Source organism: Myotis nattereri (assembly GCF_964212035.1).
Source record: "Myotis nattereri genome assembly, chromosome: 18".
Classification (NCBI taxonomy): domain Eukaryota; kingdom Metazoa; phylum Chordata; class Mammalia; order Chiroptera; family Vespertilionidae; genus Myotis; species Myotis nattereri.
Window position 1 is genome coordinate 3317987 of NC_138093.1, and position 26188 is coordinate 3344174.

General features: G+C 42.6%; 1 protein-coding gene across 2 annotated transcripts in view; it reads right to left on the bottom strand.

Moving 5' to 3' along the window:
• The window catches only part of COL11A1 (collagen type XI alpha 1 chain), a 140806-nt gene that overhangs the window by 42925 nt on the left and 71693 nt on the right, over window positions 1-26188 (bottom strand). For both annotated transcript variants that reach the window (XM_081112001.1, XM_081112002.1), the window contains 13 exons: window positions 23401-23454; window positions 21760-21867; window positions 20401-20454; window positions 15068-15121; window positions 14900-14944; window positions 14715-14768; window positions 14567-14611; window positions 11618-11671; window positions 7842-7895; window positions 3314-3367; window positions 1320-1427; window positions 851-940; window positions 319-372 (listed from right to left, as the gene is read on the bottom strand). In XM_081112001.1, the coding sequence (XP_080968127.1) occupies window positions 319-372; window positions 851-940; window positions 1320-1427; window positions 3314-3367; window positions 7842-7895; window positions 11618-11671; window positions 14567-14611; window positions 14715-14768; window positions 14900-14944; window positions 15068-15121; window positions 20401-20454; window positions 21760-21867; window positions 23401-23454 (828 nt within the window). The remainder of the gene's footprint in view (window positions 1-318; window positions 373-850; window positions 941-1319; window positions 1428-3313; window positions 3368-7841; window positions 7896-11617; window positions 11672-14566; window positions 14612-14714; window positions 14769-14899; window positions 14945-15067; window positions 15122-20400; window positions 20455-21759; window positions 21868-23400; window positions 23455-26188) is intronic.

Consider the following 26188-nt stretch of genomic DNA (forward strand, 5'->3'; position numbering starts at 1 on the left):
TGCTTTTGCGATGTTTAAATAAGCATCGATAACATCCCAGTCTCACCGAGTACTCAGAATCACACAAATTACGATTTGGAAGGCAAAATAGCTCCTTTCCCTCCTGACAGCATGGAGGAGCAGTATTTTCAGTCCTCTGAACTCTCTGTGTCCGCACTCATTAGTGCAAGCAATTAGCAGCAGCCCAGCGCTGGCTGGCTTGATTGACACGTGTTTATTTCTCTCCACACGCCGTGGGATCACAGCGGGAGGATAATGAAAGGAGAGGTGTAATTTGCAGTCGTGTCTGGCATCGTTGTTTATTACAATCATACTTACCACTGGACCTGGTGGGCCCTGGGGACCCTCTCCTCCTTTCAGGCCAGGTGTACCCTGGGAAAAGCGGGGGGAAACCGAGAAAATGAATCGGTGCAAATTGAATATAAATTCAAAGACAGAATGACTGGTAAAATGAGGGTGTGGGGAAGTGTTTTTAGACACAAACACATATTGCGATATAGACGATCATCCATGCATACACTGACACATTTCCCTTTCATTAGTCACGAATCTTTATTTAGTTAAAAAAAGAAAAGCAAATGTTTCTCCCTAACCGGTTTGGCTCAGTGGATAGAGCATCGGCCTGCGGACTCAAGGGTCACAGGTTCGATTCCGATCAAGGGCATGTATCTTGGTTGCGGGCACATCCCCAGTGGGGAGTGTGCAGGAGGCAGCTGATCGATGTTTCTCTCTCATCGATGTTTCTAACTCTCTATCCCTCTCCCTTCCTCTCTGTAAGAAAATCAATAAAATATATTTTTTTAAAAAAGCAAATGTTTCTAATAAGCAGTTTCATTCACGGTGATGGTACCTGAGCTCCAGGGAGACCTCGTTCGCCGGGGAAACCACGGAGACCTGCCGGGCCGTCTTTCCCTGAGACGCCTTGAGGACCTGGGTCGCCCTAAGGGATAGAACATACATCCGTCACAGGGAGCGATTTTCATACATGTGACCACAAACAAAACTGTAGCTCCCCCTATCATTTCACGGTGAGCATATGATGGGAAAGGCCACATACATTAAAATAAAGTCAACACCACTTATATGTATTTCATATGGATATAAATGGATGGCTTTATAGTCAATGGAGCAAGCTTCTTATATCATTGCTCGGTCATGCCTTGAAGGACAGCCAAGGGAGTATTTCAGTGACGTTTCTTTCCGACGTTCATGGGAATGCTCCACCACCGTGTAGTTAGCCCAGCCGTGACCAGTGACACGGAGCTGGAGTGAACAGTCGGTGGATGTTGCCGGCCAGGAACACCCCTGAGCACCCGTACCTTTGCACCCTCTTTTCCTGCAGCGCCAGGAAGGCCTTGCTCGCCGGGCGGCCCCGGGGGGCCGGGATGTCCGCGTTCGCCCAGGGGACCAGTCTCGCCAGTGGGCCCCTCAATGGAAAGGCAGAACTCGTTAGATCGCGCTTCCATTTTTTGCAAAGATAACACAAACCCCACATAGTGCATCGTTCTCATTCATTTGCATGGCGTCTATTGTTCTCAGTGAATTTCAGGATGCCCCACAGAACACTTCCCATAGAGCGCCTGCAGTGCCGTGTCTGGCAGGAATCTGAAAAGATGACGTGTTCTCTTAGAATCAGAGTGTCCAAGGGAAAGCTATGAAAAATGGAAAGAGCTGCTCTCTTTGTTCAACACCAGAAATCTTCAGAGTGAGGTCAGTCCGAGTGCTGTAAAAAGCTATGGTTTCTACCTCTAGTCTGTCCCCTTCTCTCTTTTTGTCTAAGTTATCAAATAGGAATGAAGAAAAAAAGCCATTGGGACCACAATGGTAGCTACTCAATGAATCACAGCTTGAAATTGAGCTCAGGTTCCCAGGAACCCAAACAACCAACGTGGTCCCCCTTGGAATGTCCCGAGTGGAGCCCTCACTGTTAATCTACACGCATCTGACAAAGTCTGGCGAGTGGCAGGGGATCGTCAGGCCATGGGTTTGGGCTGGCAGTTCCTCCCGCCCAAAGGCTGTAACAAATAACCCGCTGCCTTAAACTGCTGCAAATGCCACCGTGAAAAATGCCAGGTCATTCACGTGTCCCCGAGCGCAGCTGTTCTGTGGCGAGAGAGTTTAATGAGCTCGCAGGAGGATCCAGAGAATGGAGACCAGCGCTCTCTGTCTCCGCTTAGAACAAGGCCCCGGAAGGCACGAGACTAAAGATGCGTAAATGCAAAGTGCGCAGATGCTGTGCTTGTGGGAGGGGAGTCTTCCTACAACCTGAAGATGTAACTGGTTCTTACCTTTCGGTCCTGGATAAAGAACCAGATGCCCCAAATTGGAGTGTACATTTTTAGGTTTAAATTCCTTTAATTATATAGGGTGCCCCCCCCCCAAAAAAATGTATACACACACTTTGAATAATTATGAAGGCAGTGTGTGGTTTTTAATACATTTCATTTTCAAAACCAAGCTATCAGCTGTTCAAGTGTGTATACATGTTTGGGACACCCTGTTTATTGCTGCAAGTCCCCACCTTATCATCAATAGGCAATCATTTCCCCCTAAGGAAATTTCCCTTCAATTTTTGATCAGAATTTAATAGTAAGGAACGTAAAATGGATCCTAATTTAATGGCCATCACCACTGAAGACAAAAATGAGCAGTGATTCACACAACTATGCCAAAAAAAAAAAAATGACTGGCAAGGACTGCAATTAATATTGCTCCTTTTAAATCACATTCTTTGTCTTAACATGAAAATATGATTACATTTGAAACAGACCATTGGTTTTTCTTTCTCAAAAGTACCAATAAAAATAATCCAATGAAGATGCATACTCAATACATCACCTGCTAAAATCATTGTTATGAATACAAAAATCTTAAGATACAATATATTACAAATGTTACATTTTTAGAATAAAATTGGATCAAAGCCTTATATTTCTAATCCACTTCTAAGTGTAATTTATACTCAGAAGACTAAAGTCCTTTTGTAACTTGAAATTCCGGGAACAGGGGATGGCCGGCCTCGTTAACAAGGCATTGTGGGTTTCCAGCAGCTGCTGTCATGGCCACACTTTCACGGCACTGAATTTTCTGACTGATTTTTAAGATTTTTCCTTCTATTTTACTCACTCAGTTCAGTTAGAAATCCCTTTAGCTAAGCAATAACTACTGAAGTTCATGTGATGTAAGCAACAGGCATATATGACAATGCTACTGAAATACAAAAATGCCTCATTTTCCATCCTAATGAGCTGGCAGAGGTGAGAAGAGAAACAGGAGAATAAGGCGCGTTAGGGCAACAGAGTGTGGGACGTACCTGTGGTCCAACAACGCCCCCGGGCCCAGGAGGGCCGGTCTTGCCTTGAAATCCCTGAAGAGAGAAAGCATCATCCATTAAAGCTCTACAGCAGCGGTTCTCAACCTGTGGGTCGCGACCCCTTTGGAGGTCGAACGACCCTTTCACAGGGGTCGCCTAAGACCATCGGAAAACACATATATAATTACATATTGTTTTTGTGATTAATCACTATGCTTTAATTATGTTCAATGTGTAACAATGAAATCGGGGGTCACCACCACATGAGGAACTGTATGAAAGGGTCGTGGCATTAGGAAGGTTGAGAACCACTGCTCTACAGGGTACGACACATAAATTAAAATTCTCCGAGATAATGGAACACCACACATGAAAAGGAAGTCACTGTCGGCTAAAACACTTAGTGAGTCATTATTTTCCTGCTCTTTAAAATTCAAGATTCACCATGTGCATGATTTCACATGACAGTCCCATGGCGACCTGCAATGAGCTCAGAAAGCAGAGTAAGACCCGGGGTGACCCTGGAGTGGAAACACGTCCTCAGCCCTGCTGCTCAGGTCAAACGAGATCACTGTCACCCAGCGCTGCTGGCGGGCAGCATCAATGAGGGTGGTAGCCGCTCTCCCCAACAGGCCCCCCGATTCTGAACGCAGCCATGAATCCACAGTCGATGATGTCAAAGCCCTTCTCCTTCCTGCATCCCAACAATCGTGTAAAATGAACAGGGTGTAAAATGTATTTATAAAAAGAATACTTGAGCCCAGCCAGTGTGGTGCAGTGGTTGAGTGTCAACCTATGAACCAGGAGGTCTCCTTTCGATCCCCGATCAGGCACAGGCCGGGGTTGCAGGCTCGATCCCCAGCAGGGGGCGTGCAGGAGGCAGCCGATGAATGATTCCCTCTCATCCTTGATGTTTCTATCTCTCCCTCTCCCTTCCTCTCTAAAGTCAATAAAAATATATATTTTAAAAAGGTATACTATAAAAATAGTTGACATGACTAGTAAACATCTCAGCATTTGATCAGTGTTTTTTATTAAAACCCCAAAGAATATACTTACAGATGTATCTTGCACAGGATGAGTAATTAAGGAAGAATCTGCTATATGTTAGCTGCGTGCACTGGCTAAATCATGCCTTTGGGCTAATTTGGTATCTGTATTTTTCCAGACTCATGGGTTATTCATTCTGCATGTCTGTATTATGGTTGGCAAGTGTCTTTCTCATGTGAGTGAACTTATGTTTAACAGTTGGAGAAATAAGACTCCAAATACTGAGAGACAAACCTTCCCAAGAACTGAATTAAAGCATATGGTATTTGCAAGGTTTATTCGCTATAACATCAGATGGAGATAATGAGGTCAGAAAGTGCCTGGCTGGCGTGGCTCCGTGGCTGAGCGTGGACCTATCAACCAGGTCACTGTTCAGTTCCCAGTTGGGGCACAGGCCCGGGCTGAGGGCTCGATCCCCAGTGGGGGGCGTGCAGGAGGCAGCCGATCCACGATTCTCTTTCATCATTGATGTTTCTCTCTCTCTCTTCTCCCTTCCTCTCTGATGTTTTTTTAAAAAATAAGGTCAAAAAGCAAAGGGCAGCCACAGGTGGCCCCCCATTTATGTCACAGCCCTCCATGCCTATAAGAATGGAACTGTTATTCTGAGCATCTCTATGTGCGTGTTACATGCCTTTAGCGCCAACGCCTGGTGACCCCCTGAATGAGAGTGTGCCCACACTGTCCTGCCTTCAGCAGCCTGCTCAGCCCCTGCATCCTCACGCCTGTGGCTTCCTTCCTGGAGCCGGTCCGCCTCACTTTTCCTCTTCCTCTTCGGCTGCTGCCTTCTGTTTTTCCCAGCGATAACCGTCTTTTCCAAAGAACCCACCTTCTCATCATGTGCCCAAATGCGTCAGTTTTGTCATTTTTGCCACCAGCGATGTTTCAGGCTTTGCTTGCTCTAGGACACCCTTGTTTGTCTCTCTTTTGAATAGCTTAGTTCAACTGAATCTGGTTTTTTCTATCAGCCTTCTTCACCGCCCAACTTTCCCATCCGCACATAGTAGCTGGGAGTAGGAGGTGTGGGCAGGCTTAGCCTTGGTCTCTAATGAGCCCTCTTTGCTCTTGGCCATCTCCCCCGATTCTCCCATGGCTGCCCGGCCCATCAATTCAAATGGTAGCTTTGGCCAAGAATTCAGCCTTCGCTTGAATTCTTGGCTGAAGCTACCATTTGAATTGATGACTAAATCAAGATCAGCAAAATCTTTAACAATTTCACTGTCCTCATTGTCTGTATTAGGATCAATACAGGACTTGGCACTGTGTTTCTGAGAGAAACTTGGGTTGCTTCAGTATAATAGAAACTATTTCTAATAATTGCCAGTGGTCTTAAAAAGCTTTGGGTGGTAAAATGTCAGATTGAACTCTCAATTCAAGGATTTCTGACTGAGGACAAAATTCCAATGTAACAAATATCCATTTTTAAAAATAAGGTAACACATATATAGCAAAATACAGCTACTCTAAATTCTTGTAAAAGGTAATCTTTTAAATCCCAGTCAGCGTGCACACACACACACACACACACACACACACGAGAAAGAAAGGTTCCTGGCAATAAGATTATTCACCATTGCTCTTAAAAGTGGATTTGGCCCGGCCGGCGTGGCTCAGTGGTTGAGTGCTGACGTATGAACCAGGAGGTCACGGTTCCATTTCTGGTCAGGGCACATGCCCACGTTGCGGGCTCGATCCCCAGTGTGGGGCGTGCAGGCGACAGCTGATTGGTAATTCTCTCTCATTATTGATATTTTTTTCTCTCTCTCTACCTTCCTTTCTGATATCAAAAAAATATATATATTTTTAAAAAGTGGATTTGAAATCTGAAATACAGTTTTCCAGAAATAATGCTAGGCTTTGTCTAGGAGAAACTACTCAATGAGAACCTCAACCCTAGAATCATTCGTTAATATGCTATTTTCCCTCTTTGTTTAAATTTAAATATATAATATGGTTACTCTGGAGAATAGCAGAAGCTCTTATTAAATTGAAGACAAAAGGGATTTTATAATGAAAATTCTCTAGGTACCCCTCCCTTCACAGACATTTTGGGAATATTATAGAATTACTCCCACAAAGCTCTACCAGGACTTGGTTAAAATGATTGACTGCAGTATTTAAATGAGAATGCATTTGCAAATTTGAATGTGGATTTTTCTTTAGAGGGTTTATTTTATGCTCTTCATGTAGCTATCTTTCCCGGGAGAAAACCCAACCAATTTTACTCTTTGGTCTCACTAAATCATTCTGAAATGTATTTTTGAAGTCCAAGACTTTGAAGTTTACAATCTGACTAAAGCGAAAAAGTTCTTAGACCAACAACTGTCACTTGGCGAATGACACAAGACTATACAGAAAATCATCACATTTTCAGATCTGTTATCGTGGACTGTGATGCGATTCCAAATACATCTTCGTGCTCACAGAATGCCCTCAAATGTTTTGGAGCCTCATCCTCAAAGCTAGTCTGTGTGGTGATTTCCTTAAGAAATCTGGATAAAATTAACCAACGATGAGAAGCAAAATGGGATTCCAAGTCAACATGCTAATCCACGATGATTTCTGTTTATACTCACACCCCACTGGCATAGCCTGACATCTGGTTTTGTGATGGTGGCAGAGTAAACCCAGAAACCCGCCAGGATCGGTAAGGCATAGCTGAGCTTCCAGTGTTCCCTCTGCCCTACCCATGTATTTAATGTTACACTGTTCATAACGTTAAAAGAACATTCAGTCACATGTTCCCATTCATATTTTTCTACTGGAGGCAAGAGGATGCATTTGACCTAGCCTTGTGGTTTCAACATCAGAAAACATTGCATCCTTTTGTTCTGGAGAGAAGAAGAATGTGTCACCTGCATGGCTTACTTTAATGTGTTTCCTTTAGAGGGTGGAGGGGTGATAGGGTTGGCTGGAATATATCTGCAAACAAAGACTTCAGTGAAAGGGCCAGGGTGGAGGTGTCACAAAAATAATGGGGTCTCCCCATCAGCTCATCCCAAGATGCTGTAATTGACCATCAGGACAAGCAAATCAACTAACATCCCATGCCCTCAAGTCTGTCCTTTTAGGTGTTTAGATACAAGCATGGTCCTATTTATGCATTTTAAAAATATATTTTAATAAGCGTTTCCATAGGCCCAGCGGCGTGGCTCAGTGATTGAGGGCCAGGAGGTCACGGTTTGATTCCTGGTCAGGGCACATGCCCAGGTTGCGGGCTCGATCCCCAGTGTGGGGCGTGCAGGAGGCAGCTGATCAATGATTCTCTCTCATCATTGATGTTTCTCTCTCTCCCTCTCCCTTCCTCTCTGAAATCAATAAAAATATCTTCTTTTTTTTTTTTTTAAAAAAAAGAGTTTCAATAGTATCAATTTCTCCATTGTCTTAACCTGGTAATTGAGCTGTTAAATACAGTAGCTTTCTGTTCAGGGATGAGGTGCTAGAGAAGGACAATTTCAATAGGAAGAGGGAGGTCACTTACAGTCTCTCCACGTTGCCCAGGGTGCCCTGGCAGGCCGTCCTTCCCAGGTGGTCCCTGAAATCACAAATAAGACACCACATGCTATAAATATGTATGACTTGTGGTATAGTCTCATGCAATATGTTAGATAATGTTCTTGTATTTTCATTAGATATTGTATTTTTGATGTTCTGTTGAAAAAAAAAAATATATATATATATATATATATATATATGATTTTTGGTATAATTCTATCTGAACGGAGACCAAGAGAAAATTGTACAACCCTAATCTGAACATTTTACATTTCAATTATGTTCACTAGTAGTTACCTTTTTAAAAGTAATAGTGACAAATATTTGTTTTTATTTTTGCAAAATGTTAGTTCTTTAGTACTTGAAATATGAATATATTTTGCCCTCCTTTTCTGATCAATTTTCAACCCATCAAGACTTGGAAAGGAGAGAAAGACAGTGCCCTCTAGTGGTGGTCTGAGCTTTTAACTGACAATGAAAAGAAACACAAACTCTATGTTATAAACAATGGCAGTTACCTCTCAATTGCTTCAAGAAAAGGAAAGAAGGTACTACGCTCAATTTTAGACATTATCAGGACCAATTTTTCCCAGTAGGATTTCTCAAATTTTCTTGGAAGCATCATGTTTGTTAAGCACTGGAGAGCAGGTCTACTCTGCTATCACTTTTTTGTAGAAGATGCTGTCTTCGTCATGACCGAAGAAATAAATGAAGCAATTAACTAAGTACTTAAAGTAAACAACTCAGTGAGGTTCCTGTGTTTCAGACACTTAGGAGCAATAGACTGCTTCTTTAGGCTGCGCTATGAATTATCCATCCTCCTCAGAAGCCATTCTAAGGATCAGTTCACATTTCAAGACATGTTTACTGGAGGTGGGCACACATAGCCTTGCCATTCTGGATAAATGAAGAAAAACCACCATTTTAATAACATTTTAATGATGACAGATATACTTGTCATGATATGTTAATTATTTAAATACATCTCTGTATTTGTTTAAACAAATGCGCTATATACATAAATCTGCTTTGGAACATCATGCTTTTTCTATGTTGAGTTTGAATAAGGGGTTTATTTAGAAATAAGCTCATTTTCAAAATCTTGTCCTTCCCTGGAAGGAGCCTTTTCTAGAAAGCTCGGCTACAGCCTTTCAGGAAGAAGGGTCCTGGTCTCGCCTCGTACCCATCTGCTCCCTCATCTCATCGTTGCGGACACACGGGTGGCCAGGTGAGCTAAGGGGGGTAGTTAAAGGCTGCTCTTGTGATATTTCCCGAGATCATGGCTTGCTCAGGGACTGGCTCATTATTTTCCAGCGATTCTGATGCCATCCTCCCCCCAGAACCAAAACTGGAATGTTTTTAACCAAGGCCCCCAAAATGCGATGCCATTTAACCATTCCTTCGTTCCAAGGCAACTTTTACATATCTAGGTACTAGGAACTGCGTTTTGAATTTTCCTCTCCTGTAAGTAGAATGTGTCTTATCACAGTCATACTATAGATCTTCATCGCCTCAAGTTAAACATTACCCTTAAGTGGGGAAACTGTATGCTGGCATGGGCTTGGCATTGCCATTCTAATCATGACTATCCTCAGCACTGAATCCACAATCCGTATTTGTACGTGTGTATGTGTACATTGTGTGTACACAGCATACATTTCATGATTACAATGAAGATGGACCGGTTAACCTGCAGGAAGAGGAGGCTGCTCTCACCCTCCACCCACGTCTTCCTTCTCCATCACAGAGAGGAAGGCATTTCTTCCCTAAACATTATGCAAGTGCACCCCGGAGAAATGATGGGTGCTTCTATCTCATGCTCTAACGTTTCACTTGCCAGAGAAACAGAGTATAGCAACCACTCTGCTCCGCAGGGAAAGCAAGTTCCTTAGCACTGTCATGTCTCTCCAACAAGAGTGCGTTCCGTTCAAGCGGAGGCACTGACACTTCTCACGCCTCGGAGAGACAGAACGCACGCATGACCAATGGCTCCAAACTTGTGGGAAAGGCACGAGAGAACAGGCTGGAAAAGTCTGAGGAAAGTGGGTCGAGTGGCTTTCCCTGACAATAGAGTTACATTGCACGAAGGGAAACAATCCTTAAACATATGGCCACGAGTAAACGGTGTGATAATGTGCAAGTTACACATGACACTAGTTTTTATGCTGCTAAACAGTGGTCTATGCACGTGGCTTCGAAATACTCATGAAAAGAATCCTATGTGTAGTTATTATCCTACATTTAATATTAGCTATTTGCATTAATTTGTTTATAATGCAGTAATGCAGATAATCTGCTCTCGATCTGTTTGCAGTAATAAAACTGTAGTGTTAAACTAATATTTTAAACATACCTGTACATGTGTCTGTGTAGACTGCGCATACTGTCTGAAATTATTGTAGAAGGCAAGTGACTGCCTTAACATTTACTATTCAAGTCAGTATTTCACAATAAATAATTTATCTTCTAAAGATGTGAGCTGAAGTCACATTTGAAAGTAACAGTGAAATAAAGGGTTGTTCAAACTCAATAAGAATTGGAGAATATATGTATTTATTTATAAATTATTTTCAACATGTTTAAATATATAATGTAATCACATATAACATTTATTTAAAATTTTAACATCTTAATTTAGAATGTTCTGAACGGCTCCTTTTTGCAAGACTCGTACAGAATGCACCGAAGACCTATTGAATCAAAATCTACATTTTTAACAAGGTGCCAACATGATCTGTGTGCACATTCAAGTCTAGACAAGAACAGTGGTGAACAGAGTTGAGTATTTGTCAGAACTACCTGGAGACTTTGCTAAGAAGACCCTCCCCCACCACCCCCCCACCCCCCTGCCCCAAGCTCTGAGCAGGTAGGCGAGTGAGGCTGGGACAAGACTTTGCATTTCTAACAAATCCCAGGAGTGTTGATGTGCTGGTCCAGGGACCACACTTTCAGAACAGCCTCCTTAGATGATGGGTGATGCTATGGCCAAAAAGCTGTGTCACTCCAAGTTTGTATGTTAAAACCCTAACCCTTGCCTGAATGGTGTGGCTCCATGGTTAAGTATCTACCTAAGAAGCAGGAGGTCAAGGTTTGATTCCCTGTCAGGGCACATGCCTGGTTGTGGGCTCGATCCCCAGTAGGGGGCATGTAGGAGACAGCCAATGTTTCTCTCATCATTGATGTTTTCTTTCTCTCTCTCTCTCTCTCTCTCTCTCCACCCCCCCCCCCCGCCCATTCCTTTCTGAAATCAGAATTTTTTGTAAAGACGTAACCCTTAAGGTAATGTTATTGAGGGGAGACCTTCGGCAGGTGCTTCAGTCATGAAGGTGGAACCCTCCTGAATGGGGTTAGTGACTTACAACAGATGCTCCAGAGCGCTCCCGCATCCCTTCCACCAGTGAGGACAGTGAGAAGTCTGCGACCCGCATGTATTTGAAGGGCCATTGGATATCAGTTTTTATGCCATGAGTGGTATTAGTTGCAGTAGAGGAGTCATTGAGAGAGAACAATATTCATGTTGTTCTAGCCTTTGATACACTTTGAAAGAACATTTAGTAAGGTATAATTACATGATAACCAGAAACACTCAGTAAACATCACAAAGTGAAAAGATCTGTAGAATGTGACGTCATTCATTGCAATTTTGTTCTCGTAGGAATTGTCATCAATGTGTGTATCGAGAAATGGTTTCAACATAAGCCATGTCTCTCAAAAATGCACCACATTCTCACATGAAGAAAGACGGAGAAAACTCTCACTTACAGGAGGGCCTTTTGGTCCTGGGAATCCAACCGGACCCTGAGGTCCTTGAGGGCCCTGAAAGTCAAGAGCAGAGGGAACACTTGAGAACGCGCCTTACAACACGCCTTGACACCTCGCGGGTGCGTCTACAGATGAAGCACAAGGAGCACGGAGCTTCTTCCCCACGCTGACGACTATGGCAACACAGAGATCGCCTGTGCTCAGCGAAGAGCGAAGGGGGTGCTTTCTCACACGATTCAGCACCCAGGGCCACACGGCACGTTCATAGTAAAGGTGTCAGCTAGGGCTGGGCCAGCAAGTTCCACAGATGCGCTGCTTTGAACATTAGCTAGAAACAGCCGACAAGGGGGATATTTCAATTCCAAATCCCCCAAAAGAAAAATTCTTTTTTAAATGGCCTTTCTACATATTCTGACTCTAGTCATATAAACTAGAAGGAAACAAATAAGTGATTTCCTCAAAAAGACCAGGGAAGATGCCTTTAACCAATCCCTGTACTTAAAATAGGTTACTTTTGAAGATTGTATCTCATTTTACTCACTTCCTCAGAGAAAAGAAAGATGCAACACTGGGTCTTTCTTTAAAACATTCCACAATAGAGTGTTGACATATTCTTTTTGAATTAATCAAAAGAGTTTCCGGGGGGGGGGGTAAAAAATAAAGACTCTGTAAAAATAGTATTGAAACTCAATGAGAATTGCCAGATAAAATACCCAGTGTCTAGTGAAATTTGAATTTTGGATAAATAATGAATAATTTTAATATGTCCCAAATATTTCAAGGGACATAATTATGTCACGAATTATTCATTGTTTATGTAAAAGTTCAACTTAATTGGATGTCTCACTTATTTTATTTATTTTGATTTTGTTTTGTTTTTGCTAAATCTGGTCATCCCAGATCCAAATGAATGCTGTATTAACCAAGTATTTACTAACAGGCACCCCTGAGCTGCAAATAATTGAGTATGAGTGATCATATTTATTAACTTGTAGGATATACTATATTTGCATATTATTTCTATCATTTTTCAGTTGTGTGCCTAAGATGTAATTAAACAGTTCATTATAAAAATTCTTTGCAGAGAATGAGGGTACACTAGGGAGGAAATGTCCACCAACTCCAAAGAATACAAGAAATACGTTCTATATGTTTAAAACATGTATAAATGTTCCTTGGAAAAAAATTATTTTGGATCAGCCTTTAAATTTATCTTCAAAATATCCACTTCTTGTTCTTGAAGTGTTTTTACAATTACACATAAGCATGCTATTGGGTCAGTGTTGTGCTCCAAAATAAAATTGTGAAGACATGGTTGATCATGAAATGTTGGGAAGCACAAGTAATACGTAAAGAAAAACTAGTTTGTGCTTTAAAGACAAAATTCCTAGTTGTGCTACAATTTCTTAAATGCTTCCACTCCATTCAGTGAGTCAGCCATCTTAATTAATTTGACTGTATCCTCTTATTAACATGACTTGGTCCATAAAAAATTTCAAAATGTATGTATTATTTATGAGCTCAAATTGTACAGGATGGACTTAATTTGAGGATAGTTCATCAACAGTGAGAAATATTTGGTAGAAAGTTTAATTTAGTTAAATATAAACCAAAGCTGGAAATGACTACAACTAAGGATTTATTCTTTTGTCTCATCTGCTGACATTTGTCACAAATACCAACATTATTCCAAAAAAAATTTACTTATTCTCAGTTTTAAGTTATACATTGTAGGATAGTTCTGTTTTTCTTTTTGTGTAACTTCTTTATAAATTCAAAAAATAATATAAAAATATGTCTGATTGCATAATACTAAAAATAATTATAGAATATTTAAAGTGAGTCTAATTTCTTTCACAGTAATTCAATTTAATATTTAAAGTTCTTTCAAGAGGATAGCTTTTCAAAATCTGACTACAAAAATGATCCTTTTTGCCAAAAAACTAAAATAAAATAAAGGGCGTGCTTAGTCATGTGTATTTAGCTTGAGTTTACATCAATTGGAAATAAACAGTTTTTCTATTTACGGGAACAGATGTTTTATCTCAATGTGAGCGCATATGGGCTATGATTTAATGGCCGCGGGGAGTTTGCATTGTACCAGCATCATGCTGCTGGCCAGCTCCATGGACTTAATGAGGATCAATGTGTAACATAAAGTGAAGGAGGCATTGGTGTTATGCGTCTGTTTAAAAGAAAAAAATATTATTTTGGCTTGAGTTTAAGAGTGACATCTTAGACCAATTACACGTGTTATTTCTCTCATTTCTGTGACAAGCTCAGTAGCATTTAACCTGTGTGCAAAAGAAAGATGGACCCTGGCCGGTGTGGCTCAGTTGGTTGGGCATTGTCCTATGCTCTCGGAAAGGTCAATGGTTCGATTTCCTGTCGGGGCACACGCCTGGATTGTGAGCTCGATCCCCAGTAGGGGGTGTACAGGAGGCAGTCCCGTCCATGTTTCTCTCTCTCCCTCTCCCTTCCTCTCTAAAAATGAATAAAAATATTTTTAAAAAATAGAAAGATGTAGTAGCCAGTTGGCTCAGTGGATAGAGTGTCAGCCTGTGGACTGAAGAGTCCCAGGTTTGATTCCAGTCAAGGGCATGTACTAAGGTTGCAGGCTCCTCCCCGGCCTGGGCCCTGGTCAGGGCTCGTGCAGGAGGCAACCAATCGATGTGTTTCTCTCACATCGATGTTTCTCTGTCTTTCCTTCTCTCTTCCACTTTCCCTAAAAGTCAATGGAAAAATATTCTCGGGTGAGGATTAAAAAAAGTAGGAAGATGAAGCTTTCTTTTAGAGGAGTCAGTTAAAGACTAGGAATGTTTCAGCTCTCGCTGGATTTTGTGGACGGCCATGGATATGTGCTGCAGACACGTGTTCCCTTTCCTAGAAATGTAATCACTTGCAAAATCTTCGAGTCGATTCTATCTGATGTGCCCGTCTCATACTTACTCTCTCGCCAGGAGGGCCTGGGGGGCCGTCACCGCCCGAAGTGCCCTGCCAACAACAGAAGGAAAAACCCGGTGAGAGTCCTGCTCCCAGCATGGTCCCTGGACGGAGCGCTTACAGCGATGCCCGAGGAGACAGGCGCGGACAGTACCTTCGGACCCGGCTTCCCCGTGGGGCCTCGCGCTCCTCTCGAACCCCGAGGACCCTGCAGAGAACAGAAGACCATGTCACTCTCACGCCACGCCAGAGGCGCCAGAGACATTGTTATTCCTGGAGAAAATCATCTTGGAAAATTAAGTCCGAAAGGAAAATGTGGATTGGATGTAAGGTACCCACCGTGGGACCGCGCTGCCCGCGAGGGCCTGGCTTGCCCGCGACGCCCTGCAAAGACAGTTGAGACTGGGTCAGGGTTGGTGGGCACAGGGAGCCGGGTCTGGGCTGGGAGGGGGCCTCGGCAAGGGCATTACACTAGCGAGGCCAGAGCAATAGACGTGAGCATCGTACCCGTGCGCCTTTCTCTCCGTTGGCCCCTGGGAACCCGGGAAATCCAGTGGAACCCTGCAAAGATGAAGACAAGAAGCATGAACTTGGTAACTGACATTTAACCACAAGTGGGAATCTTGGGGAACACAGTGCTTCTCACAAGCTGGTCTTATTTAAATGAAAAGTGCATTAATGCGCATACAAGCTCCACCCATGTATTTAAGGACAAACTTACAGGGGCGTCGGCAATCCTGGAGGCATTGGAAGCATGAACGGATAAAACAGATTTTCAGTTTTTTACTTTTGGTAAAATCATGAATCAAATATGTCATTTCTCATATTAGAAAAGAGCAACTACAGACAATGGGCATTTTATAGTCAGTAAATGGTTAACGTCTAACTCTTCATACTTGCTTCAACTCTGGAGAAAACGCCTAGGTTTCAATATGAATAATCAAATATTAAAATGAGCATTTTATACTATATTGTCCGGAATTAACACTCTGGGATGAGTCTACACAGCACTCTTCATTGAGTAATTTCATTCCTTTAGAACTGGATCAAGTCACAGACACCGAATCTCCCTCCCCTTGCCCGTGTGATGTCTGACTAGTCAGAACTAGCTGAGCTCTAAGGAGGCAGGCCAGCGTCACCGTCCTGCTCTGGGAATTTCAAAGGCATAAATTCAAGACTTGTCTCTGTCATGCATTCACCTAAGTACCTTGGGAGTGTTACTCATTTTCCTTGACTAGAGTTGTTGTTTTCTCTTCTGCGAAATGAGGCCAGGCAACAGCTTACAGGTACTAGGGAATTTGGGGGAGATCGGGATCAAGGAAGGAAAGGTGTAAAACTGACAATGAGCCCGGCCGAGGTGGCTCAGTGGTAGAGCGTCAACCTATGAACCAGGAGGTCACTGTTCAATTCCCTGTCAGGGCACATGCCCGGGTTATGGGCTCCATCCCCAGTAGGGGGTGTACAGGAGGCAGCTGATCAATGATTCTCTCTCATCATGGATGTTTCTCTCTCTCTCCTCTCCCTTCCTCTCTGAAATAAATTATATATATATAATTAAAAATGACAATGACAGCAATAAATGGCTAAAGATGTAATACGCACAGTAAAAGTGTTATGTCATTTCCGCTACAAACGACCACATTTTAGAAATGAACTGCACCCTAGTTCCCCATTTCTCCTGGTGCACATGTCCAGACTTCCATCTGCTCAGAGATTCCTGTGAGCTCGGCTGTGGCTGTGGCCTCGGTACCGTCTCATGAGACAGAGCAGATTAGGGCTCCAGTCCGTGCTGTTCGACTTGCTAATTATCAGACGGGGGCGGGGCAGAGGGCGAGTTCCCCAGGACTCACTGTTCCCATCTGGACCACCGTGGGAATTAAATGCAACAACGATGAAATGCCCATCGAAGAGCAGAAGGCGGTCCTGTTGACACGTGCCCCAGGCACGAAAGGAAGTATAATGAGCCTTCTTTGACTGGAAGACACTTTTTGCTTTTTTTTTTTTTATCCACTCATTTGGACTGAAATACCCCTGAATGTTTCTCCACGTGGTAAATGGCTGCTCTGTGTCAGAAAAACCTGGAGCGATTGCTGACATCAGGATGGCCAGGTCCCACGCGGACCTTTGACTCAGGAATCCGCATGATTAACAGTTTCTCCAGGTCACACGTGCAGAATGGAGGCTGTCAATTCCCATTTCCTCCCCAAGTCAGGAAAGCGTGCAAAGCCAGTGGCAGCTGATGGTCAGAGCACTAACCCAAACCCATTTCCCACTAGATCTCTGACGCCCACAGAGACGACTATGTCCGACCCTAGGACAAGGGCTAGGACGCCTAATGTTCACAGCATGGGGGAGAGGTCTGCAAATTACATTTTTGAAGGCGTTCAAAGCCTCTTTTCTTTCTCTACAGAGAATCAGATAGTTGTGTCTGGTGCAGTATTACTTTGTGATACGCTGGGAATTTGATAAGCGAGTATAACGGAATATGGAAATAATTTACTTCTATCAGATTTTATTTAGGGACAAATATTCACTCCTGTCCCGAGCGGCATAGATAGGCAACACATTCAGAGAAACTCCACTAAAACAAATGGCTCTTATGCATCAATTTTGTTTTTAATAAATTTATTTTCTTATATAGCTTCTGCTCTAAGAAATGTATGGGAAACAGACAAAAATGTCCAATCTAACAACTGGGCAGTTTGTACTAAATCATTCTTTTCTTTCTCACGGAAGGAATTATCACCAAATATGTAAGTTCCACACAGAGGCATCGTCTGCTTTTCAACAGAAAAAGAAACAGCAAGCAAAAGGTCAAAAGTCAAAGGTTAATGGCAAAAAAGGCTCAGTCAGTGTGAAATGTAAAAATTGTTTTAAATGCTGTTTTAACTATCAAAGTGTCCTGTCTTAAAATAGATGTTACTTTTTGAAATAGCTCCCTACCACTTTATAGTACACAGGATGAGTGCATCTTTTAATACCCACCAAGATTTTGCTAGTAAGATACTGGATACATTATATTGTCTAATTATAGTCTTTAAATTGCTTGAAGAAGATCAGCAAGATTTAAATCTATTTAAAATTCACTGGCTTCCACATACGAAAGTTATCTTTCAAGTTATCTTTGATCTTGGATGTGCCAATCATTTTTTTATTGTAGAACTGAGAAACATAAATGGTTTCCGAGCACAGAATAAAATGTATGAAGAAAAGTTATAGAAAATAATAAAGACTAAAATTTCAAACATTTAAGCTAGAGAGTCTCATGTGTATTTAGCAACTTTAATATAAAGGAAAATGTTTGATTCTGCTAGAAAGAAACACTTCTCTAGTCATGCTGAAGCATTTTGCTAATACTAATAATAAAACCCCAAACTCAAAGAATATTGAACAGAGAAGTGGCCTGTGAAAAACAGCAAAACATAAGCATGTCAAACTCATAAAAGAAAATTCAAATAACATGACAGTTTCGTGTTTTTAAATCAAAGCAGAAGCATAACTGCAATTCACCCTCCTAATTAGATCAGTAATTCCGGGGGTAACCTGAGGAGAGCTGAACCCCAGGGCTGTGCCCGGAATGTCTTCTCTCACTCCTCGCACTTGTGAGAATGCTGGCATTTGAAAAGCATGTACCTGAGAGGCAGGACAGGGGAGCAGGGATGGTAGTTAATGGGAAAATTCCTGATCAGTGCTTGAAACACAGCCACAGACAGTGAATGAATGATGCCTGGGTTATTTTAAAATCAGAGCCATAGGACTCTTACTTTACCAGGCTCAAAGGCTCATGTTCACCTCCTACTACAGAGGAAATAGGAATTACCCTACATAATAAAAGAGAAACATGTAAATTGGCCGTCCCTCCACTACACTCACCAGCCAATCAGGCGTGACTATGCAAATTAACCCGACAAAGATGGCGGGTCAATTTGCATACACAGGTGCCAGGCGGAGAGCAGAGCGGGAGAGCCGGCAGAAAGTGGAGTGGCTTGGGGAACTTGGCTCCCCAAGCTGCCAGATGGAGAGCAGAGAGGGGAGCTGGTGGTTTGGAGGACTTGGCAGAGTGGGAGGCCACGGGACATGGGGACAGAGCAGGAAGGGAAAACCAATAGCTCGGGGAGCACCAGGAATGCAGGGAATTGTAGTTCTGGTGGCATATGGAGCTCCTAGACCAATGGTTCTCAACTTGTGGGTCACGTCCCCTTTAGGAGTCTAATGACCCTTTCACAGGGGTCGCCTAAGACCATCGGAAAACACATATATAATTACACATTTTTGTGTGATTAATCACTATGCTTTAATTATGTTCAATTTGTAACAATGAAATTGGGGGTCACCACAACATGAGGAACTGTATTAACGGGTCGCGGCATTAGGAAGGTTGAGAACCACTGCTAGACACTAGAGCAGAGTGAGCCTGGAGCAAGTTACTGTTGTGGTGGGGGATGGAGGGAAAGCAAAGGTGAGAGACATGAGTAAAATCAGAGTGTTGTGGAAAAATTAAAGGGAAGAGATCCTAAAACTTCCAGGAAATCTCCACCAATGAAGCAAAGAAAAAAAAAAAAGCCTCTATTATTCTGTGAGCAACAAACCAAACTGAGTTGAGGTCTCAGACAATTCGCTCATATGATTGCAAAGACAGACAGAAACTCCCAGATTGGAGAGGGCTCTCCTGAGGGCTCCCAGATTGGAGAGGGTGCAGGTCGGGCTGAGGGACTCCCACACACCCCGGTGCACGAATGCCGTGCACTGGGCCTCTAGTAATATGTATAATATGTATTTTCTAGAAAATAATTTTTCTAGGAAAATTACAAGACCACACAGTAAGCCTCAAATAGTGCTGTCACATGATGACGAGTGCCTGTTTTCACACTTGTGAGGGGAAAGGACATTTCCTTCTCCCACTGATTATTTGTGAAGCTTATTAATAGATAAATGTTTGGGGATTGTTATATAATTAGGATTTATTTCTACCTACTATACCTGTCAAGCCTGAATGGGTCAAACAGAGATGGATGTTAGATAGACAGACAGATAATCTCATGGGTATTTAACAACCTTAATATCAATAACAAGAATTTATATATTAACTCGTTTAACCACTTGACTGTATCTAGTCAATGCAACAAGTGCAGCCGTAATGACGTTCTATAAATTAGCTTGAGAAAAATTAGCACACCATGGTAAACATGTATTTTTAAAACCATCTATGTTTATCCATAACATACATATACTTCACTGAGAAAAATATAGCATTTAGGTGGCGTAGGGGGTTGAATGGTGCCCCCCCCCAAAAGATATTTTGACATTTTGCCATGGAAGCATGGAACAGACAGACAAATCTCAGAGGGAAGAGGGGTGGGGAGGCAGGAAGAGATTAACCAAAGAATGTACATACATGTGTGCATAGCCCCTGGGCACAGACAAGAGGGTGGAGGGAGAAGGCCTGTGGGGGGGGTGGGGTGCGGGGTGGAGGAGGTCAATGACAGGGGGAGGGGGGGACATCTGTAAAACTTTCGACAATACAGATAACCTTAAAATAGTAATAAATGCATTAAAGTAGATAGACTTACAAAGGGAAACAACTGCACTGAAATACAGTTACCAAAAATTTTTTTTAGATTGTGATATGGTAATCTATGTGCATCTTTGATAACACACTTTAAATTATAAGATCTAACAGGCCTAATAATTAATAATTTTGAATGAGTGGAAGTGAAATTTCAAGATACTGTCATATTACATGCCCCCCCCCCCCCCAAAAAAAAATAAAGGTAAACAATTTTAACTGTTTCTACAAAATGTTAGTAAATACACTCTAAAAAGCAAGCTAATTACTTTACCTTTGGACCTTGTCTTCCTGGATACCCAGGCAATCCTGGAACACCAAGTTTTCCCTAAAGTTAAAAACAAATTCTTGGTTGAATTAAGCTTAAATGATCATTTTAGTCATTTTTTTAGAAGGGCCACATATTTGTCACTAGAAAGGAAGATCTGCAAGTTTCTGCCACACTTTCACTGTCTTCATCTGAAGAGGAGAAAGGATGCTGCAGACAGGCTTCCCACGTGCCCACGGTCATACCCTTCCCTGTGCTGCCCGAGTGGCAGGCCCTCCCTGGGACACAGGGCCCGGGGATGTGAGGGCTGGGAGCCTTGGTGGGCTGTTACCCGGAGTAAAGAAAACACCCAAGCTCCTCAGCATTCCATGTCACTGAAAGGTAGGTGATGTCGATTAGAAAGTTCATCCTTTTGATAAAAGTAGTTCAGTTCTCACAGTAAATATAAAGCCAGCATTCACAAGTTCTTTACCCTTTTCTCACTGAATAAGTAAAGTTAAATAACTATATTAAGAAATTCTTCCCCAATTTTGAGCAGTTTCTTCTTTTTTTCTCTCAAGTATCTGCATCAATAAATACACATAGGTTGCAAGTTATAGCTAAGTAGTGATTTCTGTGGAGTGTTAACTCCTGCAGGTGGTCGTTTGTATGTGCAACTATGTTGTTCTCATGCAATGAGATTACATCTCCATGTAAAAAGTGCTAAAACCAACAGATAAATAACAGTGGTGTTACAAATACTTGGAGAATGAAAATGCTATACTAACCAAAAATGGCCGCCCTGGAAAACCATTAGCTTAAAAATCATAGATGGAGAGGAAACTAAATTCATAGATGAATAAAACGTGTCTGTGGAATTTTACTGTGACCCATGTTCCTTAAGATCTTCTGAAAGGGCGCTTGATGAAATATGTGCCCAAGTCTTAAACATTAGACACACACAGCATCAATCTTTCATATGTACATTTAGACAAAATAAAAACAAGTCTAAGTTACTATGTCCTACGTCAAAAGACGAGCAGTACTTAATGAATGGGGTATTTTACTAGATGAATCCAGGTAAAAAACTAGGATTATAGTTCTGACCTTTCCATTATAGACTGAACTAAAGAGTGGTCTGATTGCAGGTCAGCCCTGCACAGATGGACAACAGGCAGACAAGCCCTGAGGGCACTCGGCGATGTTTGCAGAGAACGAAATCACCTAGCAACGCGTTCCTGTCGCTAAGCGGCTCGCAACTATGTATGGATGTGCTTGAATTTAACAGGATCCTCTAGACTCCCGACAGGGGTCATTAAAAGCACTTGTCAGTGACACGGAGCATTTTCTTCAAGGGCATCTGTGGACGGAGAGTTGCTCACTGACCTTCTCTCCTGCTTGACCGGAAGGACCGGGGTCCCCAGTGGGACCTGCTCGACCTTTGGGGCCTTCGGGGCCATCTTCTCCTCTTGGACCTAATTGACCAACTTCTCCCTGAAACGCAGAGTAACAGCATTTTTGAAACTTAAAATAGATTGGAGATTGAATGGCAGAGATTATCGCCTATCAGAGCGTCATCTTCTTCACCTCCTGGCCTGTTTGCTCATGTTTTATCTATGATAATGAGGCTTGTTGGACGTTAATTAACAAACAACTGATATAGTTTCACACTGGACAACCTACAGAAGCCCATGCTACTGTGTATCATGTTAAATTAATTTTAATGCATCTGTGTTGCAGAATGAAAGAGAAAAATAAGAATCAAGATTAAATAATAATAGGGTGGTAGGAGATGCCAGCCCTATTATACCACTTTGTCATAACAATTATTTTGACCTAAAGGCAATTGAGAAGCTGATATATGCAATAAAAGATGGTATGCCATACAACTGTACACTTGAAACCTATATGATTTTTTAACCAGTTTTCCCCTAATAAGTTTCATTTTTTTAAAAATTCTCTGCCTGCTCCTTAATTGCCTAAAATAAAGACTAAAATTTGCAAAGGCATCCTTCCTCCCCTTACAACCAGAAAGGAGAGGAGGTAATCACTGGAGACAATGAGTCCTTTATCTACCTGGAGCCAGAAGCAGACAGGAGGGGTTTCTACAACATATTTTACTAAAGAGCTGTTCATGTCTCTTTTATGTGCTTCCAACTATCTGCAGTCCCAGGAACTCAAAGTCCTCTTCCTGTGTCTCCTCACTTCTCTAAAAATGTATTGTTCCCTTTCTAAATGCTTTCTAAGCCAAAGTTCTAACCACCCCTTTGAGCTACTACTAGTCATCACTGAGTGCTCCCAGGTATAAACATGATGCACCAGCTAGCAAACTTCTTATTTTCTCTTGTTAATCCCTCTACTGTCAGTCTGATTTTAAAGGGCTCCAGCCAGAGAACCTAGCAGGAGAGTAGGAAAAAATACTTGTTCCTCTCTGACAATAGCAACTTTGGAAATCACTGTGTGGAATATTTTAAAAAGTTCTCCATTTTAGATGTGGTTTTCATCTGCACTGGGTACTAGGATATGAAAGGTGTAGCCACCATCCTGGGAACAGACTTTATATGAACTTTAGGGAACCAAATGTTCTACAGTTTGCTTCTTTTTCAGATTGATTAGGTACTATTATGTTAGTTATTACATAAATCTTCCCAATAAAATGTTAATTTACTTAAGGCGACTCACATTTTTGTTTGTTTTCTAGACATTCATTATCAGAAAAAAGGGGTTTTTTTAGTCAAAAATTCAAAACCACCATATAATACAAATTCATACAAGTTGTGGGTATATAGGTTCCAGGCAGCATAGCTCACTACATACAACTAAATTGAGAATAATCCCATTATGTTACTTCTTTCAAGCAATTTTATCATCGATTTTTAAAAATAGCTATAAATATGGAAATTTAATAGAACACCTAAAAGACAATTGATTATATTATCTTCACAAAGATTAAAACACCTAACTTTTATATAAAAACCAGTCATGCACATAATTGTATGTACTAATGGAAATTTTCTTTTCACTTACTCTGTCACCTTTAAGACCCATGTCACCTTTGAATCCTGGGAAACCATCTTCACCCTAAAATACAAGTAATAAAACAGGTGTTTGAATATAAAATATGCCTAAGTACAATGTAAATACTGATAATTAGGGAAAATTCTTCTGAGAAATGTGCATCCTAGTTGTAAAACTTCCTCCTCCCTATTCTAACCCTATGCCCAGTATCCTTCCATTTTCCCATAATTAACAAAATCATCAAATAATTTTCTAAGTTAATAAAATACATAAAATAATTTTTAAATTTTGGAAATATTTTACAAATGTGTCCATTAAATTTTCTCTATCTTATGGAGGATATAACCATTCTCTATGACAACATGTATTCTGTGCTACTTGAAGAAAAAGTAAATATTTATATAATTATCATTTAAAAACTTTGGATTATCAAAAACAATGTCTTTACCCTCCATTTCTAATTTATACTGAATAATTCCGTATCATGCATTTTGTAGCACGAGCTTTAGACAAATGCTTTCCAGCTCAACTTGTTCTCTAATCGCCTCTTTTCAGGTGGAGAGTAAGCAAATCAATATTCCCCTCTTTCTGTAAACAGATTGTTCACTGATGCATCAGATGCACAGACCAGTGTTGCTGAAATGCGGGCATCCTTTAGCCAAGACGGGAGAAATTTTGGCTATAAAAATATGTCCTACCATTCTTTAGTGAACTCTGAACTTTAAGAAGCATCACAACCTAATCCTCTCCTAATTTCAGGAAAAAGATTAAATTCTGAACAAATCATTATTCATATATTTAAAACATTAATTGAGCAATTACTCCTTTCAGGGTACTGTGGAGTATTTTGACATTTTTATTTTACCAATAAAACAAAGGTAGAATATTTGGGCTAATTTTGGTACAAATGGAGTAACATGGTTGTTTGGAGAAAAGATGTGCTGGTGAAGATGATGATGATGGTGGTGGTGCTGGTGAAGATGATGATGATGGTGGTGGTTTTGTTACAGGATCCCAGGGCAGGAGGAATAGGGAAACTGAGACAGGAAAGTTCAAACAAGGCCAAACAGCCTGGGCAATGTGCAGCCAGCTTGTAGCTAACCAGCCATTACCTTCCCCAGCCAAGGTCACAGAACAAATGGTTAAAAGCCTCCCTAAGGAGAGAATGGGGGGGGGGGGAGCATTTTTACTCCCTGAGAGAAGCCAGCAGCCTCAGGTTTGGCAAGATAGAGTTGCCAGGTGCTTCTCATGAGTTCTGGAAAGGCCACAGCCAAGTAAAAAAAAGACCCTGAGAATTAATCTGCACCGAACAGTCAGCAGAGGAGTTCTGCAGCCACAGACGGGAGGTGTATACCGCCTGGGACCCCCACCCAACTGCTCTTCAGTTCAGCTGAGAGCGTCTGCGCTTCCCGCCAGGTGTAGCGGTTTGCTTGCTGTGCTTCTGCTTTTTCCAATAAAGGTGCACGCTTTCATCGCTTGAATCGCTTGAATCGGTTGGCTTTTCACAATGCAGTCAAGGTCTCCCGTATGAATTCATTACATGAGAAGCACTCTAGCTGGGGCCTGTCCTGTCCGGGGCCATCCCTCCCGTGGGTGAGCGGGGCCCACAACAGATTTGAGGCAAAAAGGGACTGGAGAAGGGGCGGCTGATAGCTTCCTGAGTAGAGAATCTATCGGTTTGACTTGCTGGTTTGAAAAAAGGCCATTTCAAGGCAGTACTTCCACATCCTGCTGCCACATGCCCTCTCTCAACCACAAAACTGGGCAAATCCAGTTTTACCTTCCTCCAGCGGGCGCACGTGCCTAACCGTGCCCAGGCTCACCCCCCCCCCCCCCCCGCCCACACACACACACGTGAGCTAGATCCTGTCCAGCTGGCTCTCACCTTTGGTCTTGAATCTCCACCCTCCCCCCCCCCCACACCCAACACTGGGGACTGGGGTCTAGAAACTGAATGGTCTGCTTTTCCTTTAGTCATCCCGCGCTGGTTACCGCTCACACGCACTGCAAATCACCTTCTCCGTCCACGGGGGACACGCTGCCCTCCCTCCCTCCCTCCCTCCCTCCCTCCCTACACCAATTGCATGTATTACAAGTTACTAAGCTCCGAGGCACATCCGTGGCTGCTAAGGACAGACACGCGCGAAGGACACACGGACTCTCCGCGCCCCACCGGCTCTGCCGCTCAGAGGCAGCCGCGCGCCAACAAAGCAGCAGCAGAGCAGCCCTGAGGGCCCGGCACGCAGCGCAATGGGAGCAAACCCAACATTTTCCCTCACCAACTTGCAACCGAAACACCCTGCCCCCAACACCCCCTTTACCGTCTGCAAACGAAACAGAAAAACAGAACAGAACAAGATAAAGAGGAGCCTTGGGCCGCCTGGGAAGAAGCGCACCAGTCACAGCACCTGTTTGTAGGAGCACCAGGGGCCTCGGCAAAACGAAAAGCCCTTTTCCCGGGTGTTTTCTCCTCGTAGAGAGCGAGTAACATTTACAACACGCACAGCGGCAGCGTGGCGACGGGTGTTAATTCTGGACCGAGGCCAACGGCCTGCCACCAGGTAACGCTAACGACCATGATGCCAGTGACCCAACCTCTCTCCGACTGCTCAGCACACGCCAGCCCATCCTTCAGGTCCCCAGGTGCCCCCCTTAGTTTCCAAATACAGAAACCCACGCGGAAATCATGTCTCTACACAATCATGTCAAGCTCAGTCCACGAGGCTGCCATGCATGTTCCAGGGCCATCTCCCCCCAGAACTCACCTCTCTGCCCGAACTGGTATAACTGCCGCCCC